The sequence below is a fragment of the Lissotriton vulgaris genome, chromosome 1_1 (assembly GCF_964263255.1).
Source record: "Lissotriton vulgaris chromosome 1_1, aLisVul1.2, whole genome shotgun sequence".
Lineage (NCBI taxonomy): Eukaryota > Metazoa > Chordata > Amphibia > Caudata > Salamandridae > Lissotriton > Lissotriton vulgaris.
The window spans coordinates 45,559,204-45,578,452 of record NC_141685.1 but is presented as its reverse complement, the minus strand read 5'-3'; the positions used below and the strand labels follow the sequence as shown (position 1 = coordinate 45,578,452).

The following is a 19,249-nucleotide window of genomic DNA, read 5'->3' as shown; positions in this document are numbered from 1 at the left end:
TGCCACGGGACACTCTTTGGAGTAGCTGTACACATTACGAGTCGCTTCATCATCATGATATGGCTAGAGCAGTGCTTTGCTATCTAAACTGGCAACAGCCCACCATTCAGTGCTCTAGGTGTATTGTTAACTCTTTCTAGCCAAACCACAGGCACCAGGGAAAAGCACAACAAAGTGGAGCCTTCAACTGAAGGCTGAAGGAAAGGGGAGTTCTGCTCTCTAAAGTACAGAATATTGTCCCAAGTTGCACTTACTGGAAGGAAGATTAAGCTTTACCCGCAAGCATGCGAAGCCATTATCCAATCTAAAGATGCAATCACCCACAAGGAAGCCTTACTGATATTATGAATGTGGCAGGTATTTAGTGAGTCTTGTATTTTATTGTTAAATCGGAATCAAGCACCCAAAATATCACACACATACCGGGAATGTGAAAATAATGCAAGTGGTTTAATAACTATGCTGACCCTTCAGGAAACACAGACAGGAGAAAAAACGTGCAATTCCACTGAATATGTTAAGAACTTTAGCCAATTAGAAACCCTAAAAGAGCATCAGCGAATACAAACAGGGGAAAAAACATACCATTGCAGTGAATGTGTGAAGAGCTTCAGTCTGTTATCACTCCTCCAAAGACATCAGCGAATACACACAGGGGAAAAACCATTCCATTGCACTGAATGTGTAAAGAGCTTCAGTCAAATTGCACACCTCCACACACATCAGAGAATACACACAGGGGAGAAACCATACCATTGCAATGAATGTGTGCAGAGCTTCAGTCGGTTATCACACCTCCAAAGACATCAGCGAATACACACAGGGGAAAAACCATACCATTGCAGTGAATGTGTAAAGAGCTTCATTCAGTTAGCACACCTCCAAAGACATCAGCGAATACACACAGGAGAAAAACCATACCTTTGCAATGAATGTGTAAAGAGCTTCAGTCAGTTAACAGACCTCCGGAGTCATCAGCGAATACACACAGGGGAAAAACCATACCATTGCAGTGAATGTGTAAAGAGCTTCAGAAACATTGCAGACCTCCACACACAGCAGAGAATACACACAGGAGAAAAACCATACCTTTGCAATGAATGTGTAAAGAGCTTCAGTCAGTTAACAGACCTCCGGAGACATCAGCGAACACACACAGGGGAAAAACCATACCATTGCAGTGAATGTGTGAAGAACTTCAGTCAGTTAACAGACCTCCGGAGACATCAGCGAATACACACAGGGGAAAAACTATACCATTGCAATGAATGTGAAAAGTGCTTCAGTCAGTTAACAGACCTCGGGAGACATCAGCGAATACACACAGGGGAAACACCATACTATTGCAGTGAATGTGTGAAGAGCTTCAGTCAGTTAACAGACCTGCGGAGACATCAGCGAATACACACAGGGTAAAAACCATACCATTGCAGTGAATGTGTAAAGAGCTTCAGAAACATTGCAGACCTCCACACACAGCAGAGAATACACACAGGGGAAAAACCATACCATTGCAATGAATATATGCAGAGCTTCAGTCGGTTATCACTCCTCCAAACACATCAGCGAACACACACAGGGGAAAAACCATACCATTGCAATGAATGTGTAAAGAGCTTCAGTCAGTTAGCACACCTACAAAGACATCAGCGAATACACACAGGGGAAAAACCATACCATTGCAGTGAATGTGTAAAGAGCTTCATTCAGTTAGCACACCTCCAAAGACATCAGCGAATACACACAGGAGAAAAACCATACCTTTGCAATGAATGTGTAAAGAGCTTCAGTCAGTTAACAGACCTCCGGAGACATCAGCGAACACACACAGGGGAAAAACCATACCATTGCAATGAATGTGTAAAGTGCTTCAGTCAGTTAACAGACCTCCGGAGACATCAGCGAATACACACAGGGGAAACACCATACCATTGCAGTGAATGTGTGAAGAGCTTCAGTCAGTTAACAGACCTCCGGAGACATCAGCGAATACACACAGGGGAAACACCATACCATTGCAGTGAATGTGTGAAGAGCTTCAGTCAGTTAACAGACCTGCGGAGACATCAGCGAATACACACAGGGGAAAAACCATACCATTGCAGTGAATGTGTAAAGAGCTTCAGAAACATTGCAGACCTCCACACACATCAGAGAATACACACAGGGGAAAAACCATACTATTGCACTGAATGTGTGCAGAGCTTCAGTCGGTTATCACACCTCCAAAGACATCAGCGAATACACACAGGGGAAAAACCATACCATTGCAATGAATGTGTAAAGAGCTTCAGTCAGTTAGCACACCTCCAAAGACATCAGCGAATACACACAGGGGAAAACCATACCTTTGCATTAAATGTGTAAAGTGCTTCAGACAGTTAACAGACCTCCGGAGACATCAGCTAACACACACAGGGGAAAAACCATACCATTGCAGTGAATGTGTGAAGAAATTCAGTCGGTTACAAGAACTTCAAGCACATCACCGAACACACACAGGGGATAAACCATACCATTGCAATGAATGTGTAAAGAGCTTCAGTAAAATTGAACACCTCCGCACACATCAGAGAATACATACAGGGGAAAAACCATACCAGTGCAGTGAATTTGTAAAGTGCTTCAGACAGTTAACAGACCTCCGGAGACATCAGCTAAGACACACAGGGGAAAAACCATACCATTGCAGTGAATGTGTGAAGAGATTCAGTCAGTTACAAGAACTTCAAACACATCACCGAACACACACAGGGGAAAAACCGTACCATTGCAATGAATATATAAAGAGCTTCAGTAAAATTGCACACCTCCGCTCACATCAGAGAATACACACAGGGGAAAAACCATACCATTGCAGTGAATGTGTGAAGAGCTTCAGTCAAATGTCACAGCTCCGCATACATCAGAGAATACACACAGGGGAAAAACAATACCAGTGCAGCGAAAGTGTGAAGAGCTCTAGTCAGTTAACAGACCTCCGGAGACCTCAGCGAATACACACTGGGGAAAAACCATACAATTGCAGTCAATGTGTAAGTAGTTTTAGGTTACAATCAAACCTCCACAGTCATCTGAGAATACACACAGGGGAAAAAACCTACAATTGCAGTGAATGTGTAAAGAGCTTCAGTCAGTTAACAGACCTCCGCAGACCTCAGCGAATACACACTGGGGAAAAAACATACAATTGCAGTGAATGTGGAAGTAGTTTTACTTACTCTTCAGCATTAAGAAATCATCAGCGAGCTCACAAAGAGGAAAAAAATTGATTAAATGCCATGAATGTTTGAAAAGCTGTAGTCCATTATCAATCCTAAACAGGCATCAGCGAACACACACAGAAGAAAAGCCTTCAAGTGCAATGAATGTGTGAACAAATGTAGTCAATTATCAAGCCTATATAGACATCAGCTTACACACTCTCTGTAAATACCATACAACTGTAGTGAGTGTAGAAGTACCTTTAGTGCATCTTCCGCATTAAGGATTCATCAGTTAATGCACACAGAGTACAATCCTTTCAGGTGCAGTGAATGTGTGAATATCTTCTGTCAGTTATTAAACCTACGGATACATCAACTAACACACACAGAATAAAAAAGAGCATTGCAATGAATGTCAGAAGTGATTTTGTCAATTGCGAACACACCTGGGGTAAACCTTACAATTGCACTAAAAGTGTGATGAGCTTTTGTCAATTTCTGATCCTACATAGCCTCAGCGTAAACACACCTTCATTTAACTCACTTAGAAATAATCCTAGAGATGCAGTAAATTCAGAAAGAACTTCAGAACAATAACAATATTATTGACTCATCTGAGGACATTGACAGGAACAGAACAGTGCAGTCATTGTGAGATGAAGGAATTACAGGAACAAATATATAATTATGTGGGATATTCAAATACCAGATGAATGAAGACTCGACTAAAAGAAAAGAAGAAAACCAAAGATTTGTAGAATAATAAAAGTGTCTGTTCCCAGTGATTTTTCACTTCGGTACACATAGAAAAAGCAACGTGATATAACAGGAAATCCACTGGGAGACTAGCACAATGTGGAATAAAAGAAATTAAACACTGGTGGTTTTTATTTAGTGATGAAGAGTTACAAAGAAAAACATCCAAGTGTTCCTGTTCATGCTACCTGTAAAAGTGTAGGGATGAATACTATTCTGCATGCACACATTGCTATATTAGTATAAGTGGGTTCGTTGCTCAAACGCCATTTGCTGCTTTTGCAGATGACACTACATGTCTCTGTTTTCGTAAAGACAAACTGCTTGCTTTTCCTTCACATGAGAATGATCTGTTTTTCACATCTCTAGACTCACACTGCAACCTCAAGTCTGCACAAAGTGTTCAAGGTTAAAATAACAATGTATGCTGTTGATGCAGGTTGATCGGCCCACGCTCTAGACACAACACAAACACAGCTGCTCATTTCTGAAACTCAGGTGCTTTTAATATTGCACTGCATACATGAGACTAGCACTTGGATAAAACCTTTCCATCGACAAAGAGCTGTGCTGATCTGGGATGTGATTCACTTCACCTGACTTTGGAGGTATGCGGTCCCCGTTTTAACCTAGAAATCCTCTATTATTATAATACCTAGCATGGGGAGGGTGGTACACAAGGTGCTATAGACCTGGTTCCACTATCATTATAATATGATTTCTCCCTTTGTATTTTATGGAATTATAACAATGCCGATTGTATTGATTTTTTGCATATTTTTACTTATGTTAGCAAATATACTGCATCTTAGAGCACGTAGTTGAAATAAACATTTTAAACTATACCTTGTCTCTGATTACTCACATTGCGAACATTTATGAGAATAAAAATGAAAGAGCGTTCTTGATTCCCACTATTCCTGAGAGGTCCTAAAGTCAATTGTTCTGGGTTGTCTAATCATTGGTAGCTTTGCTGTAGTACGGAGAACGAATGAGACACTGATGCTAGTTGGATAGGGATTCTGGGCACTGAGGTGAGTTTTGGTACACCATAATACACTGAGGTCCTGGTTTCCTGCGCATAGTTCTGTGCATGAGCAGAATCCCCGCAACATGGCGCCCAACGTCTTGATTAGTGCTTGTATCTGTCCACAATAACCTCACCACTGTTTCCGGTTAACAGGCGTGACGGATTAACCTACCTATACGAATGTGTTATAGGTTAATTCAAGCTTGAGATTTATAAAAAGGTTCACGTTTTGAATAACTACCCTTTTTGTGCTGCAATTTATATAAATTGTTTTTCTTCTCTATATCCTTATGTGTAATATTGATATACCTCAGCATAGTCCGTCAGCGCTCCGGCGTCATCTGACGCAGTTTGGGGTACCAGACGATGGTATGTCTGTTATCTTTGTGGTGAGTGCTGATTCAGCCTTCCCCTTTGAGCTTTTCTTCTCTTGGGTTACGTTTCCTGCAATAAATGCGGATAAGGATATATTCCAAACATACACTTACACTGCGATTCCTATGATCTATACTCCATATAGGACACAAGAGATTTGGTTTAATGGTACCCTCCCCCACACCGTAACTCCGGTTCGGTTAGGTCCCTTGTCAATTCCTGGGGCCACTTTGCCAGTCTTAGCCGGGTTCACACAATATCCACGTTATCTCAATGCCCCGATTTGTGTCAACTTTATACCTCTTTTGTTGGGGTACATAGGGCTTTAGTTCATTATGTACCTTGCAGCTCAACAAGTTGGACCGGCCGGGATGCCGATTAGTCCCGTCGTGGTTAATTTGGTTAATTTAAAAATTTGACCAACTGGAAGTAGTGTTTCCTAATACCACTCCTGTATAAAACACAGGATTCTCACAATTAGTTTGCAGAAAGGCTTATTGCCAGAGGTAACAGATTGTGAGAATTGGGGTAAAGTATTTGCAGCAGTATATGCAAAGTGTTTCGGCACTCCGTCTATGACTGTCTTGCCCTCTGTGATCAAGCGTGTTCAGGATGAGCACAGTCCGGAGGCGGCTGTCGAGTTGGGAATGAGGCTCTTTGGAGTGTTTGACGTAGTTGTTGATCTCATCTTTTGTAATGTAAAGGGAGATGCGGTTAACTTTCAGGTGTCGAATGCTTTGCGCCTTTTCCCAGACGTCGACAAACCCCGAGCGTTACCGAGAATTATTGCAGAGGCTTATAAGACCATTGGCCGCAACAATTTGGGTGTTAAGCCTTTTGCTAAAATGGCAACTCAACCGCAGACTCAGATGGCAAAGTCTACAAAAGACGACCGTCCAAATTTTCCAAAACAGAATTGGAAGAATAAAAAACAGAGGAAGCAGCAATAGAAACAGGGGTCGCATCCGGCGTCGCCGATACTAGTGTCTACTAAGCGCACTTATGATTTGTGCGACCACGCAAGAATTAGGTCTCCTGATAGATTTCAGGTACCTGAGCAACGTTCTCGCTGTTCTTCAGAGGAAACATCGGGCACGCAAGCCGGTGGCGGAGAACACGGCAGGGGTCGGGGTGCCCCAGAAGGACGTGAGCAGCCCCGCCCCTCTGATGGTAAAGGCAAGCAGGACGACTTGCCTCGTTAACACCTTCATTTTCAGAAAAAGAAAGTTGCTGCGTTAACCGTAAGGTATGCCACGGCTAGTGAGAACACAGCTTCGGAACCTGACATGGACATTAACGCTGCTCGACAGCGCAGCGGAGGTTACAATAGTGCGGCAAGCACTGCGGCCATATCTGAAGGCGACAGCAACTGATACTTTTATCAATCAATCAATCAGAGTACTTGTTAAGCGCGCTACTTACCCGTGAGGGTGTTGTGGGTTCTTATGCCATTGCAAGTTAATCCCTTTAATTATGCATGTTCTCGTATTGTGTGACAAGTACTGTTTATTGTGTGGCAAGTACTGCTAGTGATTCATTTGTAGCTAGCAATGTTTGTTGGTACATTTTCTTGCAGCTAGCAATGATTGTTACTGTTCAAGTTTTATGCACGTGTAGAACTTAATACAAGAGCCTTTTCACTCTCACTTTTTGAACGGTTTCCTGAATACACGTGAGCAGGTGAAGGAACGCCCAAGCAAAGACTATAAATACCCTGCCCTCGCTCACAGTGACGCTTCCCTTCGTGCAACAGCATCACCGCGAGTGTTCCTGTTTGGCATCTGAGACTCGTCTGATTCAGTCTCTTTCTTTTGGTTTCGCTTCCCTCCTGTCTGGAATTCCTCCCGCTAGCTTCTGTTCCCGATTCCCTTAAAAAACCTCAGTTCCCGTTTTCCCTTTAAAAACTTACCTTCCCCTTTTGTGATTCCTTCGTCGCCCCCGATCTCCGAAAGGCACCGGCGGTTTCAGTTCCCTCGATCTTCAGTTCCGGTTGAGCCTTCTCTCGTCGATCCGATTTCCTGTGTAAACAAGTAAGAGATCTGGTTACCAAGCAACTCAGGATCAAAAAACAAGCATTGGTAAAGACAAGCTTCTTATTTGTAAAAGACTCGAGAGCAGGAAAATCATTTTCTTGATTGTAAAACTGATTTTGGGAACTTGGCATATATTTAAAGCAAGTTTATTTTCCATTGTAATTTCTTCTGAACATAGACAAATCAATATAGAAAATCAATATTGACATTTCAGCAGAGACAATAACTGTTTTATAAAAAAAACCCTAAACAGTGTTTTGAAGATTCTTTAAGTCATGTGTATTCAATGTATAATTTGACATTGGAGAATTCGTATGCTGGACAGAATTCGTATACAGGACCGAGGTCAAACTTCCTAAAAGGAGGATATTGTTGTTGTTTCTTTGTTTGTCTTTTATTCTCAGAATCCTTTTTAAGGACAGCAGCACACACTTGTCAGGTCGGCCACGTTTGGTGTGAAATTGAATACTAAATCAAACACTAACCATTAATCAATGATTGCTGATATCTTGGTGTTTTGTTTTGATTATTCATTTTATTTGCGTATTGTTCTTTAAGGCATTAACCCAGAAATATTGAAACCTGACAATCATAGGACTGTTAGAAAGGGCTTCACAGGTATGGGTGTGTAATAGTAATTTTAGCATTATTTCAAAAGAAAAGCATAGTGTTATTTTGAGACCTGAAGGATCGTTGTTATTTTGTGAAGGTACAAATGAACCTGAAGTCCTGAACACTTCAAAGAGAAACCGAGCTGCCATCTCAGGAAGAGATCCAGTGTTGTTTGTCTTGTTTCTCTATCCACTTCCCCTTTCCCTTGTGGATTACGCAGTTGTGCAAGTGCTTAACTCCTTGCTGACTGATTAGTTCATAGAGGGGTTGGGAGCGTGCATCTCCAAGAAGGAAACAACAGGAACCTCATTTGTGAACGCTTGACAGAGGGTCTCAAGGTGCTATGGGGAGAGGAGGTGCTTCTACTGCTCGAAGAGCCAGTTCTTGAGGAGTCTTCTGAAGACGAGTAGGTCTTGGGTCTGCCCTATGTGGATAGGGAGGGTGTTCCAGGTCTTGGCGGTGAGGTAGGAGAAGGATCTGCCGCCGGAGGTCCTTCGTTGGATGCGTGGGATAGTGGCGAGGGCGAGGCTGGTGGAGCGGAGCTGGCGGGTTGGGGTGTAGAAGCTGAGTCTGCTGTTCAGGTAGGCTGGTCTGGCGTTGTGGAGTGCTTTGTGGGCGTGGGTAAGGAGCTTGAAGGTGATCCTCTTGTCGACGGGGAGTCAGTGTACGTCGCTCAGGTGGGGGTGATGTGGCTGCGGCGGAGACGTTGACGATCAGTCAGGCGGAGGCGTTTTGGATGCTTTGTAGTCGCCGTAGGTGTTTGGCTGGGATTCCTGCGTAGAGTGCGTCGCCGTAGTCCAGTCTTGTGCTGATGAGGGTCTGTGTCACCGTTCTTCTTGTTTCGGTCTGGATCCACTTGTAGATCCTGCGGAGCATGCGGAGGGTGTTGTAGCAGGAGGAGGAGACAGCGTTGACCTGCTTTGACAAGGAGAGGTTGGAGTTGAGGATGAATCCTAGGTTGCGTGCATGGTCAGTAGGTGTTGGTGCTGTTCCCAGTGTGGTCGACCACCAGGAGTCATCCCAGGCTAAGGGGGTGGGTCCGAGGATGAGAACCTCCATCTTGTCCGTGTTCAGCTTCAGACGGCTGCTCCTCATCCAGTCGACGACGGCCTTCATTCCCTCGTGGAGGTTTGTTTTGGCGGGGTGTGCATCCTTGGTGAGAGAGAGGATGACCCGGGTGTCGTCGTGGCGTAGGAGATAATGTTGAGGTTGTGATGGCGGGCCACTTGTGCGAGGGGGGCCATGTAGACATTGAAGAGCATCGGGCTGAGAGATGAGCCCTGGGGGATGGTACAGATGATGTCGGTGGCTTCAGATCAGAAGGGTGGGAGGCGGACGCTCTGGGTTCTGCCAGAGAGGAAGGACGTGGTCCAGTCAAGGACCTTCTCTTGGATTCCGGCTTCTAGGAGGCGTGTCTTTAGAAACCGATGGCAGACCGTGTCGAAGGCGGCTGACAGGTCCAGGAGGATGAGGGATGATATTTCGCCATTGTCTAGTTTGCGCCTGATGTCGTCTGTGGTGGCGATGAGGGCTGTCTCGGTGCTGTGGTTTCATCTGAATCCGGACTGGGATGGGTCCAAGATGTTGTTGTCTTCCAGGTGGCGGGCCAATTGCATGTTGTTTATTTTCTCGATGACCTTTGCCAGGAACGGGAGCTGGGAGATGGGCTGGAAGTTATTGAGGTCTTTGGGGTCCGCCTTGGGCTTCTTAAGGAGGGCGTTGATTTCGGCTGCTTCCAGCTTTCCAGGAATGTCACTGTTTTGAAGGAGATGTTGATGACCTTCAGTTGTTGGAGCGTGACAGCTACGTCTGCTTTGTTGAATAGGTGGTGTGGGCACGGGTCTGACAGAGTTCCTGAGTGGATGGAGTTCATGGCCTTGCTTGTCTCGATGTCATTGACGTTGGGCCAGGAGGTCAGGCGGTTGGCGCTAGTAGTGTTCACAGGGGAGGTGGAGTCTAGCGTAGTCGGGGTGGTTGTGGTGTTGAAGCTTTCGTGGATGTAAGCAATCTTGGGGTGGAAGAAGATGGCTAATGAGTCACACAGTTCTTGTGAGGGCGGGATGTCGTTGGCATTGGCCCTGGGGTTGGAGAGTTCCTTTACGATGCTGAAGAGCTCCTTGCTGTCTTGTGCGTTGTTATCCAAGCGGTCTTTGAAGGAGGATCTCTTGGCTAATCTGATGAGGTGGTGATGTCTGCCGGTGGCGCCCTTGTGGGCTGCGTGGTTGTCTGTTGTGCGTTCATGGAGCCATATCTTCTCCAGTTTCCGGCATGCGCGTTTGGAGGTATCGAGCTTGTCGGTGAACCAGGTGGCTCTCTTGCTGGTGTGGCTGTTGGAGCGTTTCTTGAGCGGGGTGAGGGTGTTGGCACAGTCGTCGATCCACCGTCTGAGGTTGCAGGCTGTGGCGTCTATGTTGGTGGGGTTGGCGGGTGGGTTCTGGGTGAGGGTGGTCATCAGCTGGATTTCGGTGACTTTGCTCCAGCAGCGGCGAGGCAGCTGTTGGGTGCGGTGGTGCGTGGTTCGTTTCTTGAAGGTGAAATGGATGCAGTGGTGGTCGGTCCAGTGGAGTTCAGTGGTGTGGTCGAAGTCGACGTGGGTGCCTGTGGAGAAGACAGGGTCCAGCGTGTGGCAAGCCGCGTGGGTGAGTGCAGTGACAAGTTGTCTGAGGCCAAGATTGGCAAGGTTGTTGATCAGGGTGGCGGAGTTGGCGTCGTTGTCACAGTGAAAACTACTGACACTAGGGTGGCTCCCCCTGACAAAACTATATGATATAGTTCTTTTAATAGAAGGTGACATCCAACGTGTAATAAAAGGAATTTTTTGGGAAGATCTGACCTCTACATATGACATTCTATTAACTGAGGCAGACTGGCTCCTGCTTTTCGTTTTGGCCGCTCCAAGAGGGGAGGAGGTGACCCTCCCTAGTTTTCTGCACACCGTGCCCAAGGAGCAGTCCACAGAACTTTGCAGAAGAGTGGGCTCTGGTGCTTCCACCTGCGTTGGACCTTACTCAAGTCGGGTGGGAAAAACTTTCTCCCAGACACGAGATTCCATTGCGGTCTCTGCTACAGCCACAACCCCAATATCCCATGCGGCGAGAGGCTAAAGCTCCAGTTGCGGAAATGCTTGAACAATTAGAATATGAAGGTTTGATTGAGACATGTGTGTCACCCATTAATAATCCTCGTTTCACTGTTACCACACCGTGCCCAAGGAGCAGTCCACAGAACTTTGCAGAAGAGTGGGCTCTGGTGCTTGCACCTGCATTGTACCTTACTCAAGTCGGGTGGGAAAAACTTTCTCCCAGAGACGAGATTCCATTGCGGTCTCTGCCACAGCCACAACCCCAATATCCCATGCGACGAGAGGCTAAAGCTCCAGTTGCGGAAATCCTTTTTTTTTTCTTTTGGAGTTCAAATCTGCTTTATTCCATAAGATGAAACGTAATACACAGCTTATTGTACCTACAACCCGGAGGCCGGCAGCAGAAGGAGATGATGTTTACACAGCCCTACGGCCGGCATCCCGGAGGCCCGGCGGCACTGCATATAGGTGGAAAAGGGCAGTAACACAGCCGGTGTTGCAGGGTAAGGAAGGATGACCAGCAGTAGAACAATGTTTTTCGGAACATTTTTGTGATGGTCATAACAGCTCAACAAAACATCCCAACAATGCAGTAACTCAGAGGCAATTCATATCTACATAGCAGAATAAGTGGTGGTGATCTGGTGTGGCACACCAGGTGAGCAGAGATGTGCACAATATTGTAAACGCATCACAGCTGCCCCAACAATAGAGCCGTAAATAGCCGGAAGTAGTGACGTGTACGGAGCCCTGGAGTATCGTCTAACAGAGGGTGTAGTAGCATATGGCGGGTAAGGCATGGGGTGTCAGTGCACAAGTAAGGAGGAGTGATGGGCTATCCAAGGGGGTAGAGCCACAATGTCAAGCATCGCGTGAGGGTCTGGGGGGGTGGGTAACAACACTGCAGCCACGGGACAAGGGGTCCCTACAAGGATCGTATAGAGAGGAAGTGCCTGTGCAGAAGTAGGGCCTTTGGTCAGGTCCGGGATACGAGCAGGGCACTAATCCATGATAGGTTGGTCTTCCGTCGAATTCACATCATCCAACCGTGCGAGCAGATAGCGCACCAGTGGATCCCAAATGTCGCTGGGCCGACTCGAGATGGGCAATAGTTCAGCAAATGTTGCATGTTGGTCTTGGCAGTGGGTTAAGTCCGCCAGCCAGTCCTTAAATTTGGGCATCCTGCCCCTGCCCCAGCGGCACGCCACACGCCTTTTGGCCAATAGGAGTGCGGTATTAACGAATTTCCGGCAAGACCTAGGGAGCCGCATCGTGTCCCCAAGAAGGGCCACCAGTGGATCCATGGGCACCGTCTCCTCCACCATCTCCACAAGAGCATCCGTTACTTGTTGCCAGTAGCATGCCACCTGGGGACATTCCCTTGCCAAGTGGAGAAAGTCGGCACGATCGGCGTGGCAGCGCTCACAGCGGTCATCCTCCGCCAGGCCAAATGGTCGTTTCCTCACCGGTGTGTAATACACCCGCTGTAGGAATTTATAATGGATGATCCTCAATCTGCTACTGGCAGAGATGTGGGAGGTAAGTGCACAGCAATGGTGCCATTGCTCGTCCGATATATCAGTAGCAAGCTCAGTAGACCAGCGCAGCAGGGCATTGGATTCCGGCATCAGAGAAGCTCCCCTGAGTTGGCGGTAAAGGCCAGAGACTAGATGGACCCCGTCCTGCGAGCACAATAAGAAATGTAGCGGGGGCAGAACCTCGGGCTCGGCGGGAAACTCGGGTAGGATGTCTCTCATCCCTGCACGTAGCCGTATATAGTAAAAGAGCTCGAGAGGAGTGTGTTCATGCGACGCAAAGAATAGATCCGCCGACCTAAAACAACCGTTGGAGAGCAAGTCACCCCAGCAGGAAATATGAATCTTAGCACAGAGGTTGCGGAAACCTGGTTCCCACAAGAGGGTGAGATTAGGGTGATAAGTAAGCGGCAACTTGGGCGAGTAGAGTAATTTACAAGACAAGCCCTTGGCTATGCCACGCCATGCATCTAAAGTACATGAAACCGACGTGTTCGGCGTAGTTATGGATGATTCAGGGCAGTGGAGCAAACCATTGAGTGGGAGAGGATGCACTATCCAGTCCTCCACCGCTATGTGCGGCATGAAGGGGGTAGGAGCCATCCAGTGGTAGGCGAAGTGTGCCTGCGCACACTGGTAGTAGGCTTCAAAATCAGGGATATCAAAACCACCCCTGTCGTAGGGGAGGGTGAGCGTGGACCATTTGAGCCGGGGACTCCCGCCTCCCCAAAAGAGCCTGCGCAACTCCGTCTTTAGAGTCTTGAAAAAAAAAGCACCAGGGAAGTAAGGTATATTGAGAAAGAGGTAGAGAAAGCTGGGGAGTATCACAATTTTTATGAGCGACGCCCTCCCGGCCATGGAGAGCTGCAGAGTAACCCAGCGATCCACGGAGTCGGCCAGCCTAGTTATCGCCACTCCGTAATTGGATTGCAACGTCTCGTCCTTGTCGCAAGAGATGCGGATCCCTAGGTATCGGAGGTCAGACCGACACCATTCGAGTGGATAATCAAGAGGAAAATCAGTCACCGCCTCAGTTAAAGGGAAAAATTGCGACTTGGACCAGTTGATGTGAACACCTGACACCCCGCCGAACAGAACAAATTCTCTGAGGAAGGGATTAAGGTATGTCTCAGGATGCTTAACATACAGCGTGATGTCATCCGCATAGAGGGACACATCAATTTGACGCTGTAAGCACTGCACCGCTCCGCCACGGTGTAGCTGACGCAATCGACAGGCAAGAGGTTCAACCGCTATGGCGAACAACAGGGGGGAGTGTGGGCATCCCTGCCGTGTGCCTCTGGTGATTGCGATAGGCTGCGACAGGCGACCATTGATCAGTACCCTCGCCGTGGGACGGGTGTAAAGTAGGCGGACCCAGGATATGAACAATTTGTGGAACCCCATACTGGCTAGAACCGAGAACAGGTATGGCCACTCGACAGAGTCGAAAGCTTTAGTCGCGTCAAGGAATACGGCTGCCACAGATGTATCAGGGTGAACCGCGCGGAGCAAAGAGAAGAGCGTGCGAAGGTTGTGGGAAGTGGATCAGCCCGCCACAAAGCCTGCTTGATCAGGCAGCACAAGTCTGGTCATTAATAGCGACAGCCGGGTGGCCAAGATCTTGGCAAGTATTTTAACATCACAATTTAAGAGGGAGAGTGGGCGATAAGAATTGCAGGATTTGGGGTCTTTATCTGGCTTCAGGAGTGATGTGATCACCACCTCGCGCATAGAACAGGGAAGCACCCCGCCACACAGGGATTCCGAGAAGACCTCGCGGAGTACTGGGGCCATGATGTCAATGTAAGCTTTGTAGAACTTGGCGGGTATGCTATCGAGTCCCGGGGCCTTGCCATTCCTGAGGGACATGATGGCCTCGCGGGCCTCATCCAGTTCGAAAGGTGCCGCCAGGAACGCCCTATCCCCATCGCTAAGCCAACACAGTGCCACGTCGTTGAGGTATTCAGAATAGGACGCGCCGGGTCCCGTTGTGGAGGTGTAGAGCGAGTGGTAATGCGCCACAAATGTAGTAAGTAACGCATCCGAATCCCTAACAGTAGTGCCAGAGGTGTCGGTGAGTTCCAATATGGTATTATGCGCTCGCGGAGGTTGTGTGAGGGTAGCAAGTGCCTTCCCGGGCCTATCTCCCTCGCAGTACTTACGGGCCTGCCAGTGTTTGCCCTGGAATTTGGCCTCCCTTGCAGCCTCCTCCTCATACCTCGACAGTGTCTCCTAAAGGTGGCATGGAGTTCGGGGCTAGTTTCAGACACCATGCGAAGTTCCAAAGCCCGCAGCTCCTTTTCCAACGTGCTGATGGAATTGAGGATAACATGTAGGACACCATGGCTTTTGGAGATGCAATATCTCCTAATAGTGACCTTAAATGACTCCCATATGTGCTCAACCGAATCTACTGATCCCTTATTTCTAGCGAAGAAGTCTGTTATCTCCTCCCCCAGTTCAGTGCCAAACAGGCTGTCAAGGAGGATGTCAGGGCAGAGTCTCCACTGTGGTCGTGGGCTATCCCACCCCGGTGTGCGAAAGTGTAGCAAGACAGGACTGTGATCAGAGTATGTTCTCGGTAGGTGGAGAACCCCCACTAGCTCCGCAGCCACATCCCTAGTAATTAAAAAATAATCTAGACGTGCCCAAGTCCCGGTGTGTGATGTAAAGAGTGTGCCTTCCCTTCCAAGGGGGTGCAAGTGTCTCCAGGTGTCCAACAACTCGCCCTCCTTGATGATTCCCTCCAGCGCCTCCCGTGCCCTAGGCTTGTAGGAGCAAACTCCATCCGCCCTATCTAATTGAGGTACCAATGCTAGATTGAAATCCCCACCCCAGACGATGTGTCGTGACCCAACAGACAGAATCTTGCCCCATAAAGTAGTAAAAAAAGCAGGTGTGTCAACATTGGGTGCATATGTGGTCACAAATGTGTATGTTTCACGGCCTATCCTGCCCCACAGCAATGCATAGCGGCCTTCTCTGTCGGTCAGCTCTCCAAACCTCTGAAATGGGACTTTGCGGGTGATGAGGATGGCAACCGCCCTCGAATAGGTTGAATATGAGGAGAAAGTGCGGTTCCCAGCCCACCTACTCGCGAAAGAGGTTCCACCTGGTGGTGATAGGTGTGTTTCCTGCAACATGGCAACTTGTACATGATGTCTATCCAGGTAGGCAATGACATTCCGACATTTTTTGGCATTGTTCAACCCTCGAACATTCCAGGATAAGCAGGTCAATTGCGTACTCACAATCAGAGCAGCCATTGATAGAACAACAAGAAGCATAGCAGTGCCAGAATAGGCAGTGAAAGAGCCATCCCCGCCCCACCAGCATCGGCGCACACACCAAAACAAAATCCACGCACATAGTCCATTTGATGAATGCCTCTTGAAACATCCTCCCCCCCACCCACCCCAGCATCCCAATCATGCCAGCTGCCAAGAACCCCCACCCAGTATCCCTCCCCCATCCCGCCCCAACACGAGCAACATCAACAACGGAAACATCAGCAAGTCAAAGGGGATCTCCCAGTAGGGGTAAGACATAGAGTACGCACAGCCACTTCCCGGTCCCTAGCTCCGTTACTGTGCCGCCCTCGGTGGAGACTAGGGCCAGGAGAGTTGTCCTTGGTTTACATTACCACTGGGGTGTAGATTCCGAGCAGGTCCATCTTCCACAAGTTCCCCCATGTCTGCGCTCCAATCTGTAGAGAAAATATAATCCAGTGCAGATAATGCGCGTAGTGTAGCGCATGTTGGCAGTTAGTCGCCGTGTTGCGCCGGAGATAAGTCAGAATTCTCATGTACTTCCGCGGCTTCTCGGTCCTCCCTGCGTGCCCTCCAGAGCGATTTAAGAAAGTCTTCCACTTTCTGCGGGTTGGGGAAGAACCTTTGCTTACCCTGGTGCGTAACTCGCAGCTTCGCAGGGTACAGGAGCGCATAGTCTATCTGGGCCTCTCGCAACTTTTTCTTTACTGGGAGAAATTTGCGCCGTTCTTCCTTGGCGTTGGCGTAAAGTCTGGGTAAATGGAGAAAGTGACACCATTGTACTGCAGCAACCTCTGAGACCGAGCCGCCCTAAGTGCAGTGTCTCGGTCCGTGTAGTTCAATAGTCGAGCAATAATAGGCCGCGGTGGTAGTCCAGGTTTGGGCATAGGTGCCAGGGAGCGGTGGGCCCTCTCTACGATGAACTGAGGTGAGAAGGCGTCTAGAGAGGAAGAGTGGTCAAAAGGAGAATCCAAGTCCATATCAGTTTTCACATGGTTTTTGTAGAAAAAACACACTCAAAAAAACTCTGTACCTCTTGTGTTTTGAACAGTAAAGTCTTTAGGGGGATAGTGAGTGTGTTAACAACAGTTCTTTATATCATTAGGCTGACTCCTTGCTCATATAATTGGAGTCAAAAGTCCATTTTGTATAGGAAAATGCTCTTTATTAATTTAGGTAAAAACATGCACAGCCGACGCGTGTTTCGCCCCCTGTGGCGATTCGCGCCAGGGCTTTTTCAAGGCTATTACATTACAGTTTGTTCTTTTCAGTTCTTCATCATAATTTGTACTACTTCCCAAACAAAATCCGGTTTTTCAAAGTAAAAATTTGTGAGGGGAAATTCCTAAGTTACGTAGTCGGGAGCCTGCAGGTCGTTCCTTCCGCTTTCGAGTGTGTGAGAAGGCGTCCTCACCAATTGAGCCCTTGAGCAATTTCTCAATGTATAATTCCATCCTGCCCGTATCCGTGGATTCCGGCATATTGGTGACTCGTATGTTGTTCCGGCGGCTGCGGGCTTCCGAATCCTCTTTTTTAGCCGCTATGACCCTGAGCAAGTTGTCCATCCTGGTCAGTTGCGTGGTGTGAGTCGAGGCGACATCCGAGGTGTCAGAGATACGTTGCTCCGCAGCAGTGATACGTTCTTTGTGGCGGTCAACTTTGTGCACCCGCGCGTCCAGTCGAGCAGTGACTCCATCAACCTTTTCAACAATGGTGGCGAACCCTTGTCTCATCTCCTGTATCAGGTTGGTCAGGTCAACGTCTTTAGCAGGAGTGATGGTAGTCTTTGGGGATGATACGCTAGGCTCAGGATCCAACTGCGTTGATTTCGCGCCCTTTTTTGCGCTATCAAAACTGAGCTTAGTGTGGCGGTTCTCAGGCCGCACCATGGTGGCGATTGGGCTCAGCACTCGAGCATTGTGGAACGTAGTAGCTCTTCGTACTGTCACGCAGGGAAGCTATTGCCAGAGAGCAGGGTACAGCGGCCGCCGGGCAGAGTAGCGGTCCAGCAAATTAGCAAGGGTCCAATCAGGGGAGGTACGGGGTTCTGGCGGGTCCGTGCTTTCTCTAGATGCTCTGATGGCGAGGGGGGGCGACAATGCCCAGGTAGAAGTGGCACCAGAACCTCACCCCTCAGCGCCGCCACGCGATACAATGGCGTCATAGAAGTCCTAGATGAGGAGGCTTGAGGGATGGCTGAGCTTCATTTGGGAAGAGTGTCTCAGGTGGAGTGCGCTCCACGGAGGTGCAATCCCGGGCCCCCCCACGCAGCACAGTCACTGGAGAAAGGATCAGGCTAGGGCAGTTCGAGGGTGGAGGAGGGGGGCCCCGCCGACTGTATATCCTGGTGGTGTTGCGGCGAGAAGTGGCGTGTGAAGGCCGAGAGCAAGGCAGAAGCTCAGGGTCGGCCAAAGTCCGATGCAGCGGCGCCGTCAGCCGTGGGTGCCCAGGCCCAACATCCGACCCCCCCCCCCCCTGGGCAGCTTGCAGATCTGCACTACCCCGCCGAGAGCACCAGTTGAATGTAGGCCCCTCCGAAGGCCCGGGGGACGTCCTGTCCGTCCCGCGGCCTCCACCATTGCACAGCACAGTATTTGCCCGCAGCCCCAGCAGCGAGAGTAGCAGCAACAGAGGTGAGGGGGCCCGCGCGGGCGAGAAGGCAGCCTCCTACCTCCGTGTCAAGCCCGCCGAAGAAGTCCTGGCGAGAAATCTGCCGGCTGCGCCGATCTGCGGCCTAGATCCTCGTGGTCATCCCCGGTGTAGCGCAGTTTGCTGCAGCCGGCCGCACTCCCTCACCAGCTCCAGAGCAACAGCCGGTAAACATTCGAAGGCTCGTAACTCCGGCTCCGAGACTCGTGGCGCCACCAGACTTGGGTCGGGTATGGGAAAAGATGTCCTGCAGCAAATTGTGGAGAAATCAGCCGAGTTGGCACTCCGTGGCAGAGGATATATGGAGGATTGTTAACCAAGGAGCGGGAGCTGCGCGCTTAAGCAGCCATTCTGCTTGTGCGCCCTCTAGCGCCCCCCAGTTGCGGAAATCCTTGAACAATTAGAATATGAAGGTTTGATTGAGACATGTGTGTCACCCATGAATAATCCTTGTTTCACTGTTACCAAACCTGATGGGTCGTACTGCCTGGTTTTGGATTATTGACATTTAAATTCACATTGTCATACCCACAGTTCAGCTCTCGTTGACAGTCTGGTGCGAAAAAGATTTAAGACCACACTAGACATTCCCAATAGCTTTTTTAGTCATAACCTGTCCTCTGTTGGTAGTCAATGGACAGCGTTCACTTGTGGCGGCAAACAAAAACAATTTAAAAGATAGGCTATGGGCTATAAAAA

The 19,249-nt window shown here is 48.5% G+C and overlaps 1 protein-coding gene across 1 annotated transcript; it reads left to right on the top strand.

The window, feature by feature from the left end:
- The first annotated feature begins 459 nt into the window (after positions 1–459).
- LOC147737150 (uncharacterized) lies at positions 460–7,816 on the top strand. The gene is given in 3 exon segments (XM_086922983.1): positions 460–2,363; positions 2,441–3,035; positions 7,805–7,816. Coding segments are annotated over 3 exon segments (2,511 nt in total).
- Positions 7,817–19,249: the final 11,433 nt, after the last annotated feature.